This window comes from Aspergillus mulundensis, assembly GCF_003369625.1.
Source record: "Aspergillus mulundensis strain DSM 5745 chromosome Unknown scaffold_5, whole genome shotgun sequence".
Classification (NCBI taxonomy): domain Eukaryota; kingdom Fungi; phylum Ascomycota; class Eurotiomycetes; order Eurotiales; family Aspergillaceae; genus Aspergillus; species Aspergillus mulundensis.
In genome coordinates this window covers 30695-50801 of record NW_020797893.1, presented here as the reverse complement: position 1 = coordinate 50801, position 20107 = coordinate 30695, and the positions used below count along the sequence as shown (strand labels likewise).

Here is a 20107-nt window from a genome sequence, read left to right as displayed (position 1 = left end):
GAGTAGACGCTCGCGATAAGCCCATGGTTAGGTGCCTATGCAACCACCAATCGCTTACTGGCTCCGTCTCTCCAGAGCACGGAGTATATTAGATGGCCCCCATCTCAAAGATAATCCCCGTTATCACACCTCCGTGGTGGCGCCAGTCGGGGCTTTGTTATCAGTGTCGGGGGGACCGAAATCCTGCAAGGGCTAGTAGTCTGATAAGACACGCAGCCACTGCAACTGCGCCCTTTGCCCGATTGGCCATGGACGGGACTTTCTGAGTCTTGCGTTATGTTGCTTGATGTCTATCAAGAAAGCCAAGTTGCCCTGGCAGAGCTTGTGGATGACTCTGTGTACCATGGTCGCTCGACTGCTGGTAGTTAGGGCTTCTTGGATACACCGTGCTCACTGTTGCGGAACATGAGACAATATCCATCACTCATGCTCAGCTAGACGACAGCAAGCACTCACACTGCGAGGGAGAAATTGTTATCGGCGTGGCGTCGTCCTAAATCCCTACTCCCAGTCCAAAGACATTGGTCTAGGTGTGGTTGTGTAGTATCCAGACCAGCTTATCATCCGACAAGGCTTTACCAAGGCCTTGGGAAGGCTACAGTGGCATGTGTCTGCCGTAGCCAGCGAGTAAAGATACGTTTTTCTCAATCTAATGTGCAGCCTATCTCTCTGCGTGCATCCAGGGTGCAAGAGCTGGGGCTTGGCCGTTGGCGACAGCTGTTTATTAGGGTCATTGCCCTCACACGTCTTGTACTCACTCAAGTGCAGCAATTCTCCGCCATTCAGCTCTTCAAAACTCTTCAGCCATGGCAAAATCAGTACAAGAAAAGTCGGCAGCGACAGTAGCAGCTGACAATGAGGTGGGTCAGGTAGTCGATTACCAGGCGCAGGACCATGGCGCCGACTCGGGGCTCATTCGTTCGCTGGAGACGCGCCATCTCCTCATGTTCTCGATCGGTTCGTCAATTGGAATGGGTCTTTGGTTGGGTTCCGGCACATCACTTGCTTCTGGTGGTCCTGCTGCTATTTTCCTGGGTTATTGGATTGCAGGCTCCATTGCCTGGCTTCTCAACCAGGCAGTGGGCGAACTGGCCGTCCTGTATCCTGTTCCAAGTGCTTTTCCCCAATGGTCGCGGAAGTTCATTGATCACGCCGTAGCACTCACTGTCGGCTGGTCGTACTGGTTCTCCGGATCCATTACCCTTGCCAACGAGCTGCAGGCCATCGTCACGGTGCTCAGGTTCTGGGACGACACCGTGCCGACCGCCGCATGGCTGTCAATCTTCCTTGTGGCAATCTTCCTCATCAACGTCTGCGCCGTGCGTATTTTTGGTGAAGCGGAGGCCGTCATGTCCACGGTCAAGCTTCTCTGGATTGTCATCGTGATCATCTGCGGCATCATAATCAGTGCCGGCGGCGCCCCCAACCACAAGACTACTGGTTTCGAATACTGGAACTCCATGCCCTTCACCCACGGATTCAAAGGCTTTCTCTCAGTCATGGGCACCTGTATCTTCGCTATGTCCGGCTCCGAAATGGGCGGCCTGGTCGCCGCCGAGGCACGCAACCCTCTCAAGGCCGTCCCTAAAGCCGTCAACGCCATCTGGATTCGCCTCTCTCTCTTCTACATCCTTGGCGCCCTAATCGTCAGCATTACCGTGTCGCCGCTCAACGAGAATCTCTTTGGCGGCGAAGGCGTCAACGCCAGTCCCTTCGTTATTGCCTTCCGTGATGCAGGGCTTCCGGGCCTCGCGCACGCCATGAACGCCGTCATCTTCATCTCCGTCCTCTCGTGCGGCAATGCCCAGGCATACGCCGCCACGCGAACCCTTGTCGGTCTCGCCGAGATTGGAATGGCACCTAGCTTCCTCCAGAAATGTGACAAGCAAGGCCGCCCCTACTACGCCGTCGCCCTTACCTTCCTTGTCGGTGGCGGTCTATGCTACCTCAACGTGAGCAACTCCGGAGCCACCGTATTCGGCTGGTTCTCCAGCCTCACTTCTCTCTGCACGCTGTATCTCTGGGGCATGATCTTCGTCTGCCACATCCGGTTCCGTGCCGCGTGGAAGGCGCAGGGCCGTCATGTCAGTGATCTTCCCTGGAAGACCTGGACTTGGCCGTGGGGGTCGATCTATGGGCTTATTTGGTGCATCCTGCTCGTCATCGTCGAGTTCTATTTGGCTGTTTGGCCGCTCGGAGAACCAAGCTCTGCGGAGACCTTCTTTGCTAACTATGTCTCCGTCGTGGCGATCGTGGTCATGTTTATTGTTGCTAAGATATATTATCGTGGGCCGCTCTGGATTAAGGCGATGGATATTGACCTCGACACGGGCCGTCGGTTCTATGTTGACGATGTTGATGCGCTGAAGAAGAGGACTCTTATGAATAAGGTGGTGGACTTTTTTACCGGTGATGGAAGTGTGTAGAGACATTTCGAGATAGTTCGAGACATTTTGGGTTGTTGTGTTCTGTTTGTGTGTTTCTCTTCGGACCAGGGACACAATTGATAGCCTATTTATGGAATTCTTGTAGTGTCAGCACACCCAGTCTATTGAAGATATCTCTCCAGTCATTCTAGTTTTATCCATTGTTAGAGAACGGTTGCAGCTTACTTGCCCTAGTGGGAATCTCGGTATGTAGTCTAGTCAAGTGCGCTGCTGAAGATCCAAACCACTTTTAGGAGACATGGTAACGCTCCCCTAGTCTAACAACCATAAAAGTCTAGACAGATTGCAGATGGACATACCTAGGGCGCCGACTATCTTGCTGATGACAACCGCGCATGCATTGCCTCGGCATCCGGAGTCATGGCAAGACCGTTGCGGATATGGTTAGCTAGGCGAGCACGGGCATCAGGGAGGAACCGCAATTGCAAAGCAGAGAGCCAGTATAAGATGCATGAGGGGAACATGTCCGGGTTGAACAAGCCTGGGCCTCTCGTCGGGGAGCATGGAGGGGTCTGCCAGTTCCGATTGGCCGGATGCGGGATTACTATCCATGGCTCATTTTGGCTCAACTCGTCCAGCTCTTCTGCTTTATCCTTCCTGATAACCCTCCAACTCCTTCCGAACGCGAGATCCGCCTTGCGATCGCACTGCTCTCGAATACCGGAAACGTTTTGAACCCCTGCCCGCACCGTGTGAACGCCGGAGATAACTGTTCTGCCCGTCATCCGCCTAGTCGTCGCCACCACACATTCGCGCATCGTCGACATTTTCCTACGTCCTCACCTCGAAACCGCGCCGCTTCACTTGAAGATCTCACATCGCTGTATCGACACTGCACGAGCATTGCATACGCTTCGACGTCTCTCGACGACCCCTTCTCCCTCCGTCAGAATACTCTTATCGCCCTTGGAAATCCTACCCGCGCGTCCACTTCCGCAGCGAAGCTGACGCTCCGGTTCCGGGCAGAAAAGAGTTTCTGACACCACAGACTACTGGGCACATGAGTAGCAAGCTTTGGGAATTCTTTCTACGCGATGACGTTGAAAGCTTTCAGCGGTTTCTGGCCAGCGCCGGCTATACCTCTGCCGGTCAGAGGCCTCCAGGCGGCGGAGGCGCATATTTCAGCAGCGCCGGTTCGATGATCTCGTCTTCCCTAGGTGCTTCGCCAAAGGGTAAGAAGTCCATTAGCACTTCACCTACGACACCTGCGTTAGAGCGCGGTGGTGGCTCACGGTCAGCCAAAACCATCTCTCGGGATGAATTGAACGCCCGAGACCAGCATGGAAGGACACTCCTGCATCACGTCGCCTCGTCGCCCAAACCGACCGCCTTCGACTTTGCTCTCGCTTTGCTGGAGGTGCCGTTCCTCGATATATATGCGCAGGATTTAGAAAGTGGATGGACGGCGCTACACCGGGCTCTTTATGCGGGCAATGCCACAATCGCGCAAGCCTTGATGGCCCGGGATGCGCGCGATGCGACAGACATGAGTAAGCCAGGATCATTGGGCCATCCGAGCGGAAGCCTCATCAAGATCAAGGATAGAGAGGGCTACAGTCCGTTCGACGTATATGCGTCCACGATCACTTCTCGCACTGTTGGCCCGTTGGCTCCAGACCTTGGGTCGGACGCTGCCTCCTCGGTCAGTGCCTCGGACGATGAAGATGCCGCAGAGAATTTCGAGAAACCAGATGAGAACTTGTTCAGTGACGAAGTGTACACATTTGGAAGTAACAAAAATCTCAACCTTGGCGTGGGAGACCAGGACGACCGACAGTATCCCGAAAGGATAACGCTCGCACGTCCAGCACACCTTATGGAGAGGTTCTTTCGAGAATATCAGGAACGGCATGACGACGTCAAATCCGCAGGCGATCCTTCCAACCCAGACCTTCCAGCTTTCATAAAAGCCAAGCCGCTCAAAATCCAGACGTTAGCGATGTCCAAGCTTCACACGGCAATCCTTACCAACGACCCCGAATCCAACCTTTTTATGTGCGGCTTTGGTCCTGGTGGCCGTCTGGGCACTGGAGATGAGAGCACGCGGTTTAGTTTCGTTTGTATCGAGAACGGCGGCCTTGCAAACAGGAAGATAGTGTCCGTTGCTCTCGGTCAGGATCATACGCTCGCCATTACCGATAATGGAGATATTTTCAGCTGGGGAAGCAACAAATTTGGTCAGTTAGGATACGGTCTTCCCAGGGCAAATAACAAAGATGACGTGCCCATTCAGCCATCTCCACGGCAAATATTCAACCCGTTCAAGAAAGAGGTCATCCTAGGAGCAGCGGCGTCGGCCATCCACTCGGTTGTTTACAGTACTTCTGGCCTATACACCTTTGGTAAAAACGAGGGCCAGCTGGGTCTTGTGGATTCAGACGCCCGGTCACTTGAAGTACAGACGACACCGCGACGTGTTGGTGCATCGCTGCTCAGTACTCCGATACAAAGCGTATCTGCCACTGACCAGGCTACCGCTATTTTGCTCCAGAACCATGAAGTCTGGGTGTTTTCGCATTATGGTTATTCTAGGCTCTCGTTCCCTTTAGAGGTCAACTCAAGGTTCATAAGAGACAGTTTCATGGCCACCCGATACGATACTTCTGTCAACCGCATCGTCAAAATCCGGTCTGGCGGCAATACTATCTGTGCCTTGTCAAGTTCCGGAGATGTTTTCACAGCCCAGGTCAACAAGTTGGAGAATCTGCCAAGTTTGACTTCGACGACCAATCCCTCGAAAATTCGTAATTCTTTGTCCACGCCTGTACGCGTCTGGTCTGTGAAGAAGGCGCATATGGCAGTCAAAGATGTCGACGTCGGTCAGGATGGATCGATCATCATTTGCACAGCTTCAGGCTCCACATGGAGAAAAGAACGGCGTCGCAAATCCAAGCACGGATCCTCGGGGGAGTACAAATTCGCTCGTGTTCCCGGCCTTTCGCGGGTGGTTGGTGTCTGCAGCAATGCTTTTGGAGCATTCGCGGTCGCTCAACGCGAATGTGAAGTGACCAAGGAACAGATCACTGTTGATCCTAGCAGCCTTTGGCGAGACATTTGGCCGTTGTCGCCCTTCAACTCAATCCGCGCAAGCATGGAGCAATTAATATCTGTCCCTGGCGAAGAGGAGCGTGACCTAGAGTCAGTTGCAGCACTTCGGCAAGCCCTAATAGACGCCCCGAATCCAGAACTGTATTTCCGAACAACGTTTGCCGGGCCACCCACTGGAACAGTCTGGGTTATGACAACCATGTCAGATATACGAGTTCCTGTTCATGAATTTATCTTGGCAGGTCGCAGTTCCGTCTTGAGGAGAGCTCTACTTGACTATCGGCGTAAACACAGCGCTTCTGTACCTGATGTTCTATCTATTGAGAAAGACGACAACGGGGATCGCCGGATAGTCTTCCAAGGACTTGATACCCTAACCCTTCTGAACTTTGCTTTCTTCCTTTACACGGACGCTGTTCTCGATGTCTGGCAGCATGCCCGGTATTCCCCAGAGAATGCTTCCCGCTTCCGCCAGGTACGAACGGAGGTGATGCGCATCGCCTCGCATTTACACCTTCCCGCCTTGGAACGAGCCGCAGTACTCATGGTCAGACCTGCCAAGAGCATGAAGGCTGATTTCGCCGTGGCCCTCAACGACCCTGCCTTCTTTGACAGCGGCGATGTCGTGATCGAATTGAATGGCGACCGAATGATAGCTCACAGCCAACTCATCTGTCAAAGATGCCCATTCTTCTATGCTCTATTTATCGGTCGCTCGGGTGGTATGTGGCTACAGTCTCGACGTAAATCACCTCAAGACAAAGTCCACGTTGACCTTAAACATGTCGATCGCCCGGTATTTGAGTTTGTTGTCCGATATATGTATGCGGACACAGACGATCGGCTCTTTGATGATGTTCGAACGAGAGATACTCAGGAATTTGTTGATCTTATCATAGACGTTGCCTTTGTGGCCAATGAGTTGATGATCGATAGATTGGCACAGATTTGTCAAAAGGCACTGGGGACATTCGGTAGGTCAATCCACTAGCTTCTGGCATCCGATACTAATGTGCCCCAGTGACTTCGCGCAATGTGTGTCATCTTCTCAATTCGGTTGCTCCCTGCTTTGTTACCGAGTTTAAAGATGCTGCGCTAGAGTACATATGCCTGAACCTAGAAGATCTGATCTCAAATAGGCAAGTCATGACCGCAGCGGCCCCTTACATATAAATCTAACTATTGGATAGGCTTCTGGGTGATCTCGACCAATATCTTCTCCGCGCTCTTGATAACGTCTGCCATGACAATCAAATGACAGCCTTCCCCATATCCAGGGGCCGCAACGCGCTTGAGTTCATCTACGAAAAGTATCCTGAACTTATCACATCGATTGAGGCAGATAGACGACGATTGATTGACTCAATACGGCTCAGGTCTCGTGTCAGCAAGATTGACTCGCAGGAAGGAAAGCTCAGAGCTTCAAGCGAGAAAATCGCAGCTTCACCGTCGACGTCAAAGCCCAAGGTTGGTGCAGATAGAGTTCGCCCTGCGGCCGCCTATGATAGTCCACTGCTTAAATCAAAACACTCAACTGGTGATTTGATGTTTCAAATGGACGATGAGGCTCCATTGTCCCCTCGAGACTCCGGAAAGGGAAAGGCAGTGGACCGAAGCACCAACAGAGTGGAAGAGCCCGAAACTCGACCATGGAGCGATGCACCAGTACTCGGCTCTAGTCTGCAGGATGCAGCGTCATTTGGCGGCCGGAGTTACCTAGATGACCGAATGGCATCTCCACAGGACACAAGTCTCGGCAAATCTCCTGTATTCCAGCCCAGCACACCTCAGAGGGAGCAGAATGGATCTATATCCTCACCGTATCCTTCACAAGCACCCTGGAAGCCAGCATCTCTTTCAGGATCTAAGAAAGCCCTCAAGGATATAATGAGCGAGGCTTCAGAAAGCCGAGTCTCGAATCTTAGCCTTGGAATGTCATCTGCGCGTCGTGAAAGCAGCAGTTTATCTACTTCCAAGTTGTCTCAAAAGGAGCGCAAGAAGATGCAGCAGCAACAGTTGCAGGACATGGCCGCCGCTCAACAGAAAACCAAAGAGGCCGCGCAAAGTCCCTGGAAGATTCCCAGCCCGGCTCCAGCTGTACCTATTGGCACATCTCCAAACACAAAGGCAAACGGACACGACATCCTATCGCCTACACCATCCAGACTAGCCCAAAGACCTGGGATGACACTCCGCCAGACAGTCGCAGGTGCGCCCTCGCCTAAGCACGGCAGTCCCGCCAATCCGACACCGACCACCTCGAAGGCTCGTAGTGTCTCAGCTACCGCCACCCCGATAAACGCCAAACCCCTATCAAACCCGAGCCCATCAGACGCAGCTGCACCCTCCGCATCTCCCACCGACCAACCTTCCATCAAATCAGTCCGGCACATTCCCCGACCCGAACCTTACCAAACTGCCTTCCACGCCGACTCGCCAGGCTCTCTATCTCTCGCCACAATCCTCATGCAGCAACAGACGGAAAAGGACGAGATTCGCGAAGCCGCGACGGCTAAACACAATCTCCAAGATATCCAGGCTGAGCAGGCGTTCCAGGAATGGTGGGATAAGGAGAGTAGACGTGTGCAGGGAATTGCGGAGCCGGAGGCTGAAGATAGACCAGGCCAGGCTGAGCGAAGCGGCCGTGATGGCGGGCGAGGCGGCCGCGGAAGTAAAGGTGCTACTGGCCAAAGCCAGCGGAAGAGGCGCGGGAAAGGGCCCCATGCGCAGGGTCAGGGTCAGGGTCAGGGAGGTGCTGGTGCTGGTGCTGGTGCTGTATCATCACCGGTTCAGCAGGGCCAAACGGCGCGGAACGGTTCCGAAGCCACTTCTCGGGCTCGTCAACAAACGTCAACGCCGACACCGAAAAAACCACATACACATGCGAACTCTGCGAATCCCTCGCGCCGCGGTCGAGGCGGGTACCGCGGAAAGCAAAGTGAGGGTCAGAGGGCGTAAAGCTATTGAAGAACTTTCTTTTCTCCGTATATATTGCCATTGATGTCTCCGCCCCCCATCGACATTTTACACATACTGTAATCAGATAGACGTCCGCGCCTGCATTCACACAACACTTTGATTATTTATCTGGGGCCGGTACACGGTACGGCCTGTATTTCTATACCATGCCAATATCATGCATTTACGCAATACCAACTGGATTCTTTCAATATAGAACGTATATGAGATTTATATTATCAGAATCATGACTCTACAAATGCTGCATCAGCGCCCATCTCCAAATACTTGGCTAGCGTACTATCAAAGTGAGTAAAGCCAGTGGTAAGTAGAGTCAAGAGAAAGAAGAAATCTATACAAAAGTCCGCACTGTCGCATAGCGTCAGAAAAATCGAATAAAGTGCTAAATGCCGTATCATGATCAACATATCCGGATGCTTATGCTTATGCTCATGCTATTCAGAGGAGATGAAACACATGCTCAACAAGCTAAGAGGCAACAGCAGGTAAAAAAGCGAGAAAGCGTCAACATCAGGTCATTACATCATGTAAGCGCATCGACGTACGTATACGTGTACATAGCTTCTTCAGAAGAAGAGAACGCTATAAGGCAGAGGAATGGGGGGTTAAAGCGCAGGAGGAGACGAAGACGAGAAAGAGGAGACGGGCAACGCTATTTCGCAGGAACGCGCTCATAGAATACAATATACGCCTGCTCGTTCTGCAACCGGTCTTTGAACGACGTATCGCGTGGTAAAAAGTCGGTTGCGCGGCCGTCGTCGAACTTGCGCCAGCATTGCCGCGAGGCATCACGCACTAGGGATATATAATGCCCGCTGCCCATGGACGAGCCCAGATGGCGCAGGACGCCATAGGCATCGTACGTGAAAGGTGGTTCTGTGGCGGAGGTTGGATCCCGAGGACCTTCATCGGTGGAAGAAGGGTGTTTGGGCTGTGAGAAGACGAAGTCGTCCATGCGAAGGCCGTGGAGGGGAAAGTCGATTGGGGTGTGGATCTTACGGGCACTTTGTGTCTTGGAGGCCGAAAAGCGCTTGAAGTGGACCACCAGGATCTGGGGGGCGCGAGTTATGATGATCTGTTTGGTTGCGACACGCTCGCATTTGCAGTAGGGACACTTCCACACTTCGTCGCCGCTTAACATCTCTTCTTGGCAGTAGCTGCGGAGGCATTGGTAGATGTCGCCCTTTCCAGACGTTGGAATTTCGACACTGATGCTGTAGAAAGCTTCATACGTTGTTGACGTTCGCTTGCAAGTCGTGCATCGAAGCCGGCTTGCATGCTGCCCGGCAAAAAGAGATGAGATGAACGATTCTTCTCTGTGACAGTATCGATCCCATTCAATCTTGGAAACTTTGGCCACTGGCATTCTTTCGCGCTGCATCTCTTCTTCGAAAGTCAGCGGCCTGAGCTGCGTCCGCTGCCAATTTACGTTGAGGTCCTCATGAAGGCAATCCACAACAAAATCAAAGAACTCCTTTGCATCCTGTTGTCTGTCTATACCCCATTCCTGGTTCAATCGCCCACAGAAGTTTCGAAATGACGTCGGCATGATGACCTGCACATCGTTCTTCCACAAAGACCTTATGAGGTTTGCATATAGCCCAGGCATGATGCCCTGGGATCCTTTCCAATTCTTCTGAACATAGTATCTAAACCGATCATCAATGAAGAACTTGCTCATCAGCACCGTTGCACTTAAGCACTGGATTGTCGAGTTCATATAACAGGTAACTCCAAAGTTTGCCAGTCCGGTACGAGGGAGCTTGAGGCGATTGAGCAGAGAGTTTGAGGTGTAAAGGGCATGCTTGGTTGCGGAGTTTTGTCTCTGCAACGGTGCTTGTATTTGTCGGCCATCCGACACACCGCTGTAACTAGGACGCGGAACAGCAGGTGGAGGTCTCGAAGGAGCAATAGGCACATGGGACGCATAATTGGGAATCGCTGGCGGCTCAGGCTGAACATTTACCATGGATTGTTGTATATTGTTTGGTTCTGGGAAACGACGCAAGAAATCCTCGTACGAGCGAATGAAGGGCGAGACAGGGGCGCCTGCTGCTTGTTGTTCTTCCTCGGGTTCCTCTGCAAGTGCATCCTCTCCAAGATACGCACTTGCGTCAAGTTCTTCCGTTTTCGACTTTTCCAGCCATTCTGTGAGTTCATCAGGATTCAACTGTGAAAGCTTGCGAAGCCTTCGCTTCCTGATTTCTAGACTAGAATTAGCGCTAGCAATTGTCGGGACCCTCCCAAGAGGGCGCCCCGGCCTCGCGACAGGTCGTCTGGTTTGTAAAGACGCTAATATTGCAGCCGTAGATGATGTGGCAAGTGACTGTTGCCCTAAGAGATCAATCCAAGCGTCGAGACCCCCCACTAGAAGCATAGGCGGTCTGCCATCCTTCAACGGTTTGTAAGCGTTGAACTCGTATAATGTATCATACAATGCCCTTAGGTGGGGTGCCGTGGTTCCAACCGGTGGACCAGCAAGGTAGCTGCTTGAACTGGTATCCTGGTCATAATAGACCACCATATCAAACTCATTGCGCCTCTCGAATAATGACTGCTCGTGCTCAGGAGAAACCACAAGTCGCTCCTCAAGCTCCTCTGCAGAAACATTCTCCCTTAGCGCGACTGGTTCAATACATATGATCGATTTTGCGTATACATGACCGCTGTCGTAATCCTCACGGGAACGAACATCGATCAACAATATGTTATAACGTCGGAGGTGATCCAGCAACTCCTGCGCGCTTATTGTAGATCTATGCGGTAGGTCCGCCGTATTACTACCGGGGGCCTTTAGCGCGTGGACGCCATTTGGTGTCCGAGACCTATAAGGATTATCATCGAAACCATTCGGACTCTGACTGCCACGAGGAGAGTTCGCAAGATGAGAATATCGCGGATTGTTCGCACGGAAGCTCTCTGTCGAAGTTCTAGGTGGGTTGGACGGAGGCTGAGACGGCACCGTGTATATTGGGCTATAAGCGGGATCTGGCGCCCGCGGCAATGATGTGTTGAGGGGGATTTTGGGGGGTATTGAGGGTCCCCCCTGAGCCGTTCCCATGGTTCGAGGGCCTAGAGGCCGCCTAGAAGGAGAACTTAGTGTCGACCCATGCGTTGGCCCATGAGAGACGTAGGAGGATGGGCGAGGAGATTGGTTTTCAACATGCCCTTGTTCATTGTCTCCCCAATTGGCTGTCCCCGAACTGGTATCATTACTTGTAGGTGATGATGTCTTGAGCTTGGCAAGGCGCTGAGCAAGTGCATCAGGAGGTGCCGAATATCTATTTGGTTGACCCTGCGAGCCAAAAGACTGAAACTGCGAAGGACTAGGCATCCGTGTGGACGAATCTCCCACCTCACTCTGACGGCCGCGTGGGCTTGTAGGTAGATAAGTTCCGGCAGGAAGTATTTGCGATACTGGTCGCCGAGCAATTGGTGAAAACCGGCCAGTCGGTTTGGCCATGGTCTTGAGATTGTTCTCCACGATTTGTTGCTTGATTGTATCGGCAGTTCCCTGTTTTGTTCGTACGGCCTATGAATGCCTAGTTAGTGAGATGCCCTAAAGACAACCACGAATATTAGACAGCGCTGAGGTGTACGGGGAGAGACTTGCCATCATGAGATCCGAAAACTGCTTATGCCAGCCGGGGATTTGGGTGGCGGCTGTCCGATAATCGGGGTGGTTTGGGATGGAATTTATAGTGATTTCTGAAGCGCGAACGTATTGTACGTATGCTCTGTCGATTTCGTTGCTGTCTGCCAATGCCCTAAATTTCGTGATTGCTTCTTGAGCCATGGCCAACAGATCAGTGATCTATATCCCAAATTAGCCAAGACCGTATATCGGTATGGAACAGACGTCAATCCACATACCGACGCGGATTCGTTCACGCCTAAAGCTGCTGCTTCATCTTGGAGGTCTTTTATATTGGGGAAGCGCGGCGAGAACCCATTCTGATGCCCCCCACCAGGAGCCATGCCGCCTATGCCGTGCCGATTGTAAGCATCCCCCGGAGCGAAAGTTGGCGCCGAAGGAAGCGCCGCAGCATCTGGGACCATTGTACAAGATCTAGGAAAGAGGATTCATCGAAGCTGATGTTTCAAAGCGGAAGGCCGGTGGTGGGACTCGGTGGTGGCGGCAACAAAGCAGGCAGCCGTAAAAGGGAGTCCGACAACGAGCGGATGGACGGCAAATGAGAATCCAGAAGAAAAGAGCGAGTTCAAAAGATAGACAGCAGGCAGGACGAACCAAGAGAGAGCAGGTCAATCAATGCATCCTGTCACTGACTGACAGGTTTGCGGGATGATTCTGGGGTAAATTATGTACTGTTTTATGCAGCGTATACCTGCCACCTGGTGGTATCGCTCACCGCTTCTGGCAGTATTGGGCGGTAGATCAAGAGACCGCCTTTGCCTATGACGCCACACGGCACATGCTAAGGCGCTGAGTCAGCACCTGTTAGGCATCCAGACCAATGGGGCGCATCGCAAGCGAATACAACCTGAGAAGCTCCAATGTCAACCTGGAGCTTGCTTTCTAGTTACTGTTGCTTGTCGCCTAATTCCTTCTCGTCAACGTCTTCTCTGCTGCATACGCGTGCTTCTGTTATTCATCCATTCTAATTCCGTACCTGACGCTGACCACCGATCTCTCCCGTGCTTCCTCACCCTCCCCCCGCATCTATCATGGCGGGTTGGTTCTCTTCAGCCTCACCGCTCGATGAGCAGGTTGAGCGCGCTACCGCATCTTCACTCGAGGATATCGCCCTGAATCTTGAGATCTCTGACCTCATTCGATCGAAGGGCGTGCAGCCGAAAGATGCTATGCGCTCCCTGAAGCGACGACTCGAGAACAAGAACCCCAACATTCAAATAGCAACTTTAAAGGTTGATTCTCACCTCATTCCACTCTTTACCCGACTGCTCTAACGGAATCTCCCTACTAGCTCACGGATACCTGCGTCAAGAATGGCGGAACTCATTTTCTGGCGGAAATTGCGTCTCGAGAGTTTATGGATAACCTTGTCTCGCTCCTTAAAGCGGAAGGCGTCCCGCTGAACTCCAGCGTGAGGGACACGATGTTAGAGCTTATACAAGACTGGGCTATGGCTGCTCAAGGGCGCATGGACTTGAGCTATCTCGGGGACACATACCGAAGGTTGCAAACTGAAGGCTTCCATTTCCCACCAAAGACCGCGATTAGTGGAAGTATGCTGGAAAGCAGTGCGGTAGGCTGAGACTGCCTGTCCCATAAGCAAGTCTAGCTCTAACATTAGATTTATTTTCACAGCCCCCGGAATGGATCGACTCGGACGTTTGCATGCGCTGCCGTACACCTTTCAGTTTTATGAACCGGAAACATCACTGCAGGAATTGTGGAAACGTCTTCGACGCGCAGTGTTCTAGCAAGACCCTTCCATTACCTCATCTCGGGATTCTACAGCCTGTCCGTGTCGACGATGGGTGCTACGCCAAGCTGACCTCGAAGCCGTTCACTCAAGGCGCTTTGGCGGATCGATCGGCTTTTAAGAACAACTCAATCACAAAATCCAGTGTGATGGAGCCCCGTGCGGCGAGGGCGGAATCGGGTTTCGACGAGGACCTGCGCCGAGCTTTGCAGATGAGTCTAGAAGAGGCTCAAAATAAGTCGTCGAGCGGATATGTGCCGCAGCCCAAGCCCGCCCACGCGCCAGCAAACGCAGGGCCTCAGCCTACTACTGACGAGGAGGAAGACGCGGATCTCAAAGCCGCGATAGAGGCATCTCTCCGTGATATGGAACAACATAAGCAGAACTATGCTGCAGCCTTGAAGAGCAATAGCGCGGCTGAGTCCTCGACCTGTGAAGCTCCCGTGGCAGCACCTTTGCCTAAAAACCCGTATGAACTTAGTCCCGTCGAGGTCGAAAATATCCACCTCTTCTCAACGCTCGTTGATCGACTGCAACATCAACCACCAGGGACTATCCTTCGGGAACCTCAGATTCAGGAACTGTACGAAAGCATTGGAGCACTGCGGCCAAAGTTGGCGCGCAGCTATGGTGAAACGATGAGCAAGCATGGTAATATTCTGCACATCTACTGAAGCATTGGCATAACTAACCAACTTAGATACCCTGCTGGACCTTCATGCCAAGCTGTCCACAGTGGTCAGATATTACGACCGCATGCTGGAAGATCGACTGTCAAGTGCGTATTCTCAACATAATCTAGGCTATGGCTCCATCCCTGGGGGCGCTCAATACCCCAACATCTACCCGTCAATGCCTTCGAACACGGCCGAAGTCAGGCCAGGCGCTGAAAACTTCTACTACGGAAACTCGGGCGTCGAGCAACCAGGGCCCGTCCGCACACCTTACTCGCAGCCACCACGTGAAAACGCCATGATGAGTCCCCCAATGCACCCGCAGCCTCAGCAGCCTTCTCCAAGTCCGCAGTGGAACCCGAACAGCCAACCAATCGCATCACCTCAGTCGAACATCAACGCATACAACAACACTGCGGCTTACTCAGGCCTTCGAGCACCGTCACAGTTCTACAGTTCTCAAGCATACCAAGAGCCAGAGAAGCAGTTTCAACAACCTAGACCAGGCGAACCCGAATCGCCTTACCAGCCATCTCCAGTAACAGGTCGCGACTCGTACTATCAGTCCGCAGGCTTACCGTCCAACCCTGCAGAGCAACAAACGCCGGTCGAGCATGGACAATCTTCTGGGTACACTCAGCCAGTAGATTCACGGCCGCCGCAGTCGGACCAGTCTCAACCAACAGAGCCGCCGGCTCACACGTATTATCTTCCGCAGCATCAACAACAGCCTACTCAAGGAGCAGGCTATCAAGAATACTCCGCTCAAGGAAATACCAGCTATCAAGCACCCTACAGAGGCGACGTTTCTCCCATCAGTGCGCCCCAGCCCGTACAGTATCAGCAGCCGGCGGCGCCTCGACCGGCCGTGGAGGAGAGTTTGATCGAGCTGTAGTTTTGGCTCTCTGATGCCCTTTTCATTTTTGAATGTTCCATGTTACATTATGATACCAGATGAATTGGCCTTTCCTGGTTGCGAAATTGGATGTACATTGTTCCTGATAGTAGCAATAAAACCTCTGAGTACGGAGTAATTGGTGCAGACGGATATGGGGTAGACTTCGTAGTGGCGAGTCTAGACTCTGCTAGCGACTCGATTGCGGCGATAAAAAGCTGAATGGGAACGGCGGAATAACGCGTAATCGTTTCCTGGCCAGTCTTCCTTGGAACTGACTTTCTCTCCTCTCGCCGTCACCATCACCTCAATCTCCGCTCTCTGCCGCTCGTTTCGTTTCGAATCTCGACATATTCCGTTCGCATCTGACTTCCCCTCCCGACGCCGCCGACGTCGCTTCTCAACCCCCTGTTCTGCTCCTCTTCTTCCACCAATTGTCTGGCCCCGCGCTTGTCCATCAAGCAGCTATCGCTTATCAATAATTGCTTTTCTTTCTGTTCTTTCATGGTCGACTCGGTCCTGCTCTGGTACTGAAGTGTTGTTGCTGTGGTGAAGGATAATTGCAGGCGTCAAGCTCCAATCATCATACTGATCTTCTGCCGTTAGCTGCTTGTCGCCCAATTCGGACCTTTTCGCTGCTACCGCCATGCCGACAACCTCAAACAACGCGTCTCCCGTTAAGCGCCCGGGCCTGGGCCGCCGTGCTGTCTCCTCCCACGCCGTCGTCACGCGCTCCTCATCCTCCTCAACGCAGGGCGAGCTTTCTCACTCGCACACTTCCCACACTTCTCAGCCTCAACAGAGACCTTCGGGGCATCGAGCTCATCGAGCACATCTTGTCGGAGGCGGTCATCGCAGTCACGGTCGGAATCCATCGTTTGGAAAGAACTTGGGTAAACTACAAAGGCATCTTTCATCAGGGCACGTCGGTCCCGAATACCGGTTGCATCAGCATCAACGCAAGAAGTCCGCTCCGGTGACACCCGTTGCAAGCCCACCGCGTCAACACGTTCACTGGGATGGAATAGATGATGCCTCTCCTCGTACTACTGGCTCTATAAAGAAGAACTATTCAAGCCCTGCTTTGCGACGGAGTAACTCGAGCGTCCTACCGAAGAAGGCCTTGGTGACTGATCGCCCACATACCAGCTCTGGAAAGAAGAAGACGGTCGGCTTTGAACTGGCAGATTCAACAGACGAAGGCGAGTGGGAGGATACAACTCAGTCGCCTGAGAGCACCAGGCGCAGTTCTGTGGCGCAATCCAGAGACGGCGACGAGAATCCAGTGGTCCTGGTAGATCCCTTGACGTTTGTGAAACGGTCATATCCTCAGTTTCCTCGAGCGACCAGTCTTCCAGAGCCTGCAAGTAGGAGCTTTCACGACGACCAGTCATCAGGTGAGGACGACGAGCACATTGAGCGCCCAAAAGAACAGTCTTCGGACACGGAGGAGGCTCCAGAGGAATCTGGCCGGGCACCCGAACAGGGCGATATCGCATCGCGTCTTCTCAGCCCGTCACATTCGGCAAAAGCACCTCCCGCCATGTCTTCAATATCTGCCACCGCAACTCCGGCGCCGGTGGATACATTATCAAGAAACGCATCTCTGACGAACTTGGCGTCCGGCCAGGATGGCTTGCGAAGACCGATGTCTACGGCCAATATAGTACAAGCCAGTACGCCCTCACAGGCGCCTGGATCATCTTCTATAGAGGGCGGCGTATCGAGATTCATCAACAACAGGATCGCAACATCCCGCACCGACTCAGATCCCAACACTCCATCTTCGTTTCTTCCCCATTACCATCCGCAAACGCCGCCGTCTCCCAAAGGCACGAAAAAGACGCGAAGCTCACCTTCTTCCCGACAACCTGGAACAGAGCCTCCATCCCGTACTCAGCAAAAACTTTGGCTACAGCGTACGGCAGCACTGAACAACTCACCTCCTGATTCCCATGGCGCATCCGCCAGCGTGTCCCCGTCCGTTACGGACCCGGCGTACATGAGCGGGAATGCCCGGGTAGGGCCGGGGCCATATGATACGGCACGGGCACTTGTCAATGGGGCGTCCAGAAACGGAGGAGCCTTGCATCAGAGCGAAGCCAAGCATATCCGCAAAGCATACGAGAAGGCCGCCATGGAACTTACGGTTGTTCGAAGATTCCAGTCACCCACCGGCGCCAGCTTCACCCGTCTTAACGCGATTATCAAGGACTCACGGGGCGGTCTCGGTCAGCCTGTCAAGTCAGCGCCCGCTCTTGTCCTACTACAGCGGGGCGCCAAACAGCAAGATGGCACCAGCGCAGGAAGCGCCGAATCAAAACAGCTAGTGGGAAGGAAGCAAGCGGATCCGGTATCTCAAGCGTACGTCCAAGACCCAGAGGATCCGCCGCACCCATCACACAGACTGTTGTCTACGTCCGATGATGCAGCTCATGGCAGCGGTACGCATGGGACTGACGATGACCATGAGGGAGATCGAGATCCATTCCTTCCAAGTGAAGCTGACATGATGATCCGTCGCATGTGGGAGAGCCGGGAGGTTGCAACCTCCGGCTAATGTACATTTCAACTTTCCATATTCTATCTGTTTATTCGGGATTTTTTTTCCTTTCTCTTTTTTTCAGCAAGGTCGGCATAATGGCGTTACAAGAATGCGTTCAGCAATCGGCATATGTGTTTTTGCTTGGAGTCAACTTTCGGTTCTTCTTGAGTGCTTTATAGTCCGCAGCATGATATCCCAGATAGTAATTTGTGACCATTTCAGATATTGAAGTCTATATATGCTTTGTAGTTGAGGTAAAGCTCGGGCAGTTAATCCCGAAGGCACTACCCGACGCCAGCGGACCCCGAGGTTACGGTTATCGACTGGCACTGCGACAGATGGCGTCGGAACCAGTGCGGGGTTCTCACTCCAGGGTCTAGTAGATAGATAGTTGGCGGGAGACATCAGGATCCTGAAATTCATTCTGGGCCCCGCGAATGATAAAATAGAGAGTCGAAGGGAAGTACGGAGAGTGCGCTGGTGTTTTGAAAATTGGAGAAGCAGACGGAGTACATTTGAGTGCGGGGGCATTCCGTCCAGGCTCCTCCTCCCATAATGGAAAAGAAACCCTGCTTCCTGCCTGATGAGGGAAGAATATCCTGAATTGGTACTTCTACAGCTAGTCGCTACTTAGATAATGAGGGCACGATAATATTCCGACTTCATTCACATTTTCCGACTACAATTTCTGTACAATAAGGACTGCTTGTGCTAAACAGTGTGACTAAGGCGAAAATAGGAGGACTCCGATTCGTCGGCGTATATCAGGCCACTCCGACGGGAAAGGAGAGGAGTTGGCGCTGACAAGCAGTATACAGGGGAAGTAGACTAGACTGTCTTAGACAGGGCAAAGAACAGAAATAAAGAGCATACCGAGCCAGACTCCCAGGCAGAGGCGCCGGATACAATTCACGGCATCCCCAGCGCCAGAGAAAGGCGGAGACGCGGTCGAATCACCGTTCAGCCTTCAGGAACCCGAATCTCAGGCGGAGATCCGCAGGGCTCGACTTTCTCGGTCTCTCCTCTCGAACTTCTCTTCTCCTCTCCACTTTCTCTCTTTCTCTGTTCTCGTGTCTATTTCTCGCTGTCCCTCTGTCGCATTTGCTGTCCTTCTTCCCGTCAATCTCAGTCCTCTGTAAGTTCGCATCCTCCAGTTGCCCCCTTTACTATTTCCACCAACAGCCTTTCCCCGAAAAGCAACCATCCAGCCAGCGGACAAACAGTCCGCCCGCGCTGATGACTGTTGCAGTGACCACATATCCTTTTTCGATTCTACAGTCAGTGTAACTAACCCAAGCGCCTCTTCTCTCTCACCAGACTCCCAATCTACATCCACGCAACTCTACCGCCACAATGTCTGCCAAAGAATTCACCTTCAAGGAGGTCGCCGAGCACAACTCCAAGAAGGACCTGTACATGGTCGTTCACGATAAGGTCTACGACTGCACTTCTTTCGTCGATGAGCACCCGTACGTCTCTCACGCATCTTGACAAACAAGCGCTTCGACTCCGGAAATTGACTGATGGGCATAACAGTGGTGGTGAGGAGGTTCTCCTCGATGTCGGCGGTCAGGACGCCACAGAGGCTTTCGAGGACGTCGGACACAGTGACGAGGCTCGCGAGATCCTCGAGGGTCTCCTTGTCGGTGACCTGAAGCGTGTGGTATGTTATCTCCCATTCCTGTTCCTATCACCGAACCATCTTCTGACAGTATTCCTCTTATCAGCCCGGCGACCCCGCCCCCAAAGCCCACGGTTCATCCTCCGGCGACTCCTCCTCCACCAACTCCAGCGCCGCTGGTTTCGGTGTCGGCCTCTACGCTATCATCCTGATCGGTGGTGYCGCCGCTTACGCTGCTTACCAGTACCTCCAGGCCTCTGCTGCTGAGCAGTAGATTTCAGACGGAGTGGCGCGAGGACAAGAGGCGGAGACTATAAACAGGAGAGGGGATGAAAATATGCAAAGAAATGCTACTACGAAGACTTTTGAGACCACTTATTCGTGCTCTTTTTTCTCTATATTTAATGTGACCTGACCATTTTTGATTGATCGATTTCATTGTTGGCCCTCAGCATCTGGCGTGTTAGGTGATATCGATTTTACCACATCT

The 20107-nt window shown here is 52.7% G+C and overlaps 5 protein-coding genes across 5 annotated transcripts; 4 read left to right on the top strand and 1 right to left on the bottom strand.

Annotated features, from left to right (window-relative positions):
- Positions 1 to 806: 806 nt before the first annotated feature.
- On the top strand, positions 807 to 2426 carry DSM5745_05380 (putative Amino acid transporter; the record flags this gene model as incomplete). The annotated part of the gene is made up of 1 exon (XM_026747396.1): positions 807 to 2426. One exon carries the CDS (start codon positions 807 to 809, stop codon positions 2424 to 2426), a length of 1620 nt encoding a protein of 539 aa, XP_026603228.1.
- A 554-nt stretch (positions 2427 to 2980) lies between these two features.
- On the top strand, positions 2981 to 8453 carry DSM5745_05379 (BTB domain and ankyrin repeat protein; the record flags this gene model as incomplete). Its single annotated transcript, XM_026747395.1, has 4 exons — positions 2981 to 3402; positions 3456 to 6469; positions 6517 to 6595; positions 6686 to 8453. The coding sequence occupies 4 exons, from the start codon at positions 2981 to 2983 to the stop codon at positions 8451 to 8453; spliced, it is 5283 nt and encodes a 1760-aa protein (XP_026603227.1).
- Positions 8454 to 9126: 673 nt separating this feature from the next.
- On the bottom strand, positions 9127 to 12533 carry DSM5745_05378 (putative ubiquitin C-terminal hydrolase; the record flags this gene model as incomplete). The annotated part of the gene is made up of 3 exons (XM_026747394.1): positions 9127 to 12006; positions 12196 to 12288; positions 12348 to 12533. The coding sequence occupies 3 exons, from the start codon at positions 12531 to 12533 to the stop codon at positions 9127 to 9129; spliced, it is 3159 nt and encodes a 1052-aa protein (XP_026603226.1).
- Positions 12534 to 13160: 627 nt separating this feature from the next.
- Positions 13161 to 15451, top strand: vps27 (ESCRT-0 subunit protein VPS27; the record flags this gene model as incomplete). Its single annotated transcript, XM_026747393.1, has 4 exons — positions 13161 to 13361; positions 13421 to 13702; positions 13765 to 14533; positions 14583 to 15451. 4 exons carry the CDS (start codon positions 13161 to 13163, stop codon positions 15449 to 15451), a joined length of 2121 nt encoding a protein of 706 aa, XP_026603225.1.
- Positions 15452 to 16097: 646 nt separating this feature from the next.
- DSM5745_05376 (uncharacterized protein) lies at positions 16098 to 18011 on the top strand (the record flags this gene model as incomplete). The annotated part of the gene is made up of 1 exon (XM_026747392.1): positions 16098 to 18011. The coding sequence occupies one exon, from the start codon at positions 16098 to 16100 to the stop codon at positions 18009 to 18011; it is 1914 nt and encodes a 637-aa protein (XP_026603224.1).
- Positions 18012 to 20107: the final 2096 nt, after the last annotated feature.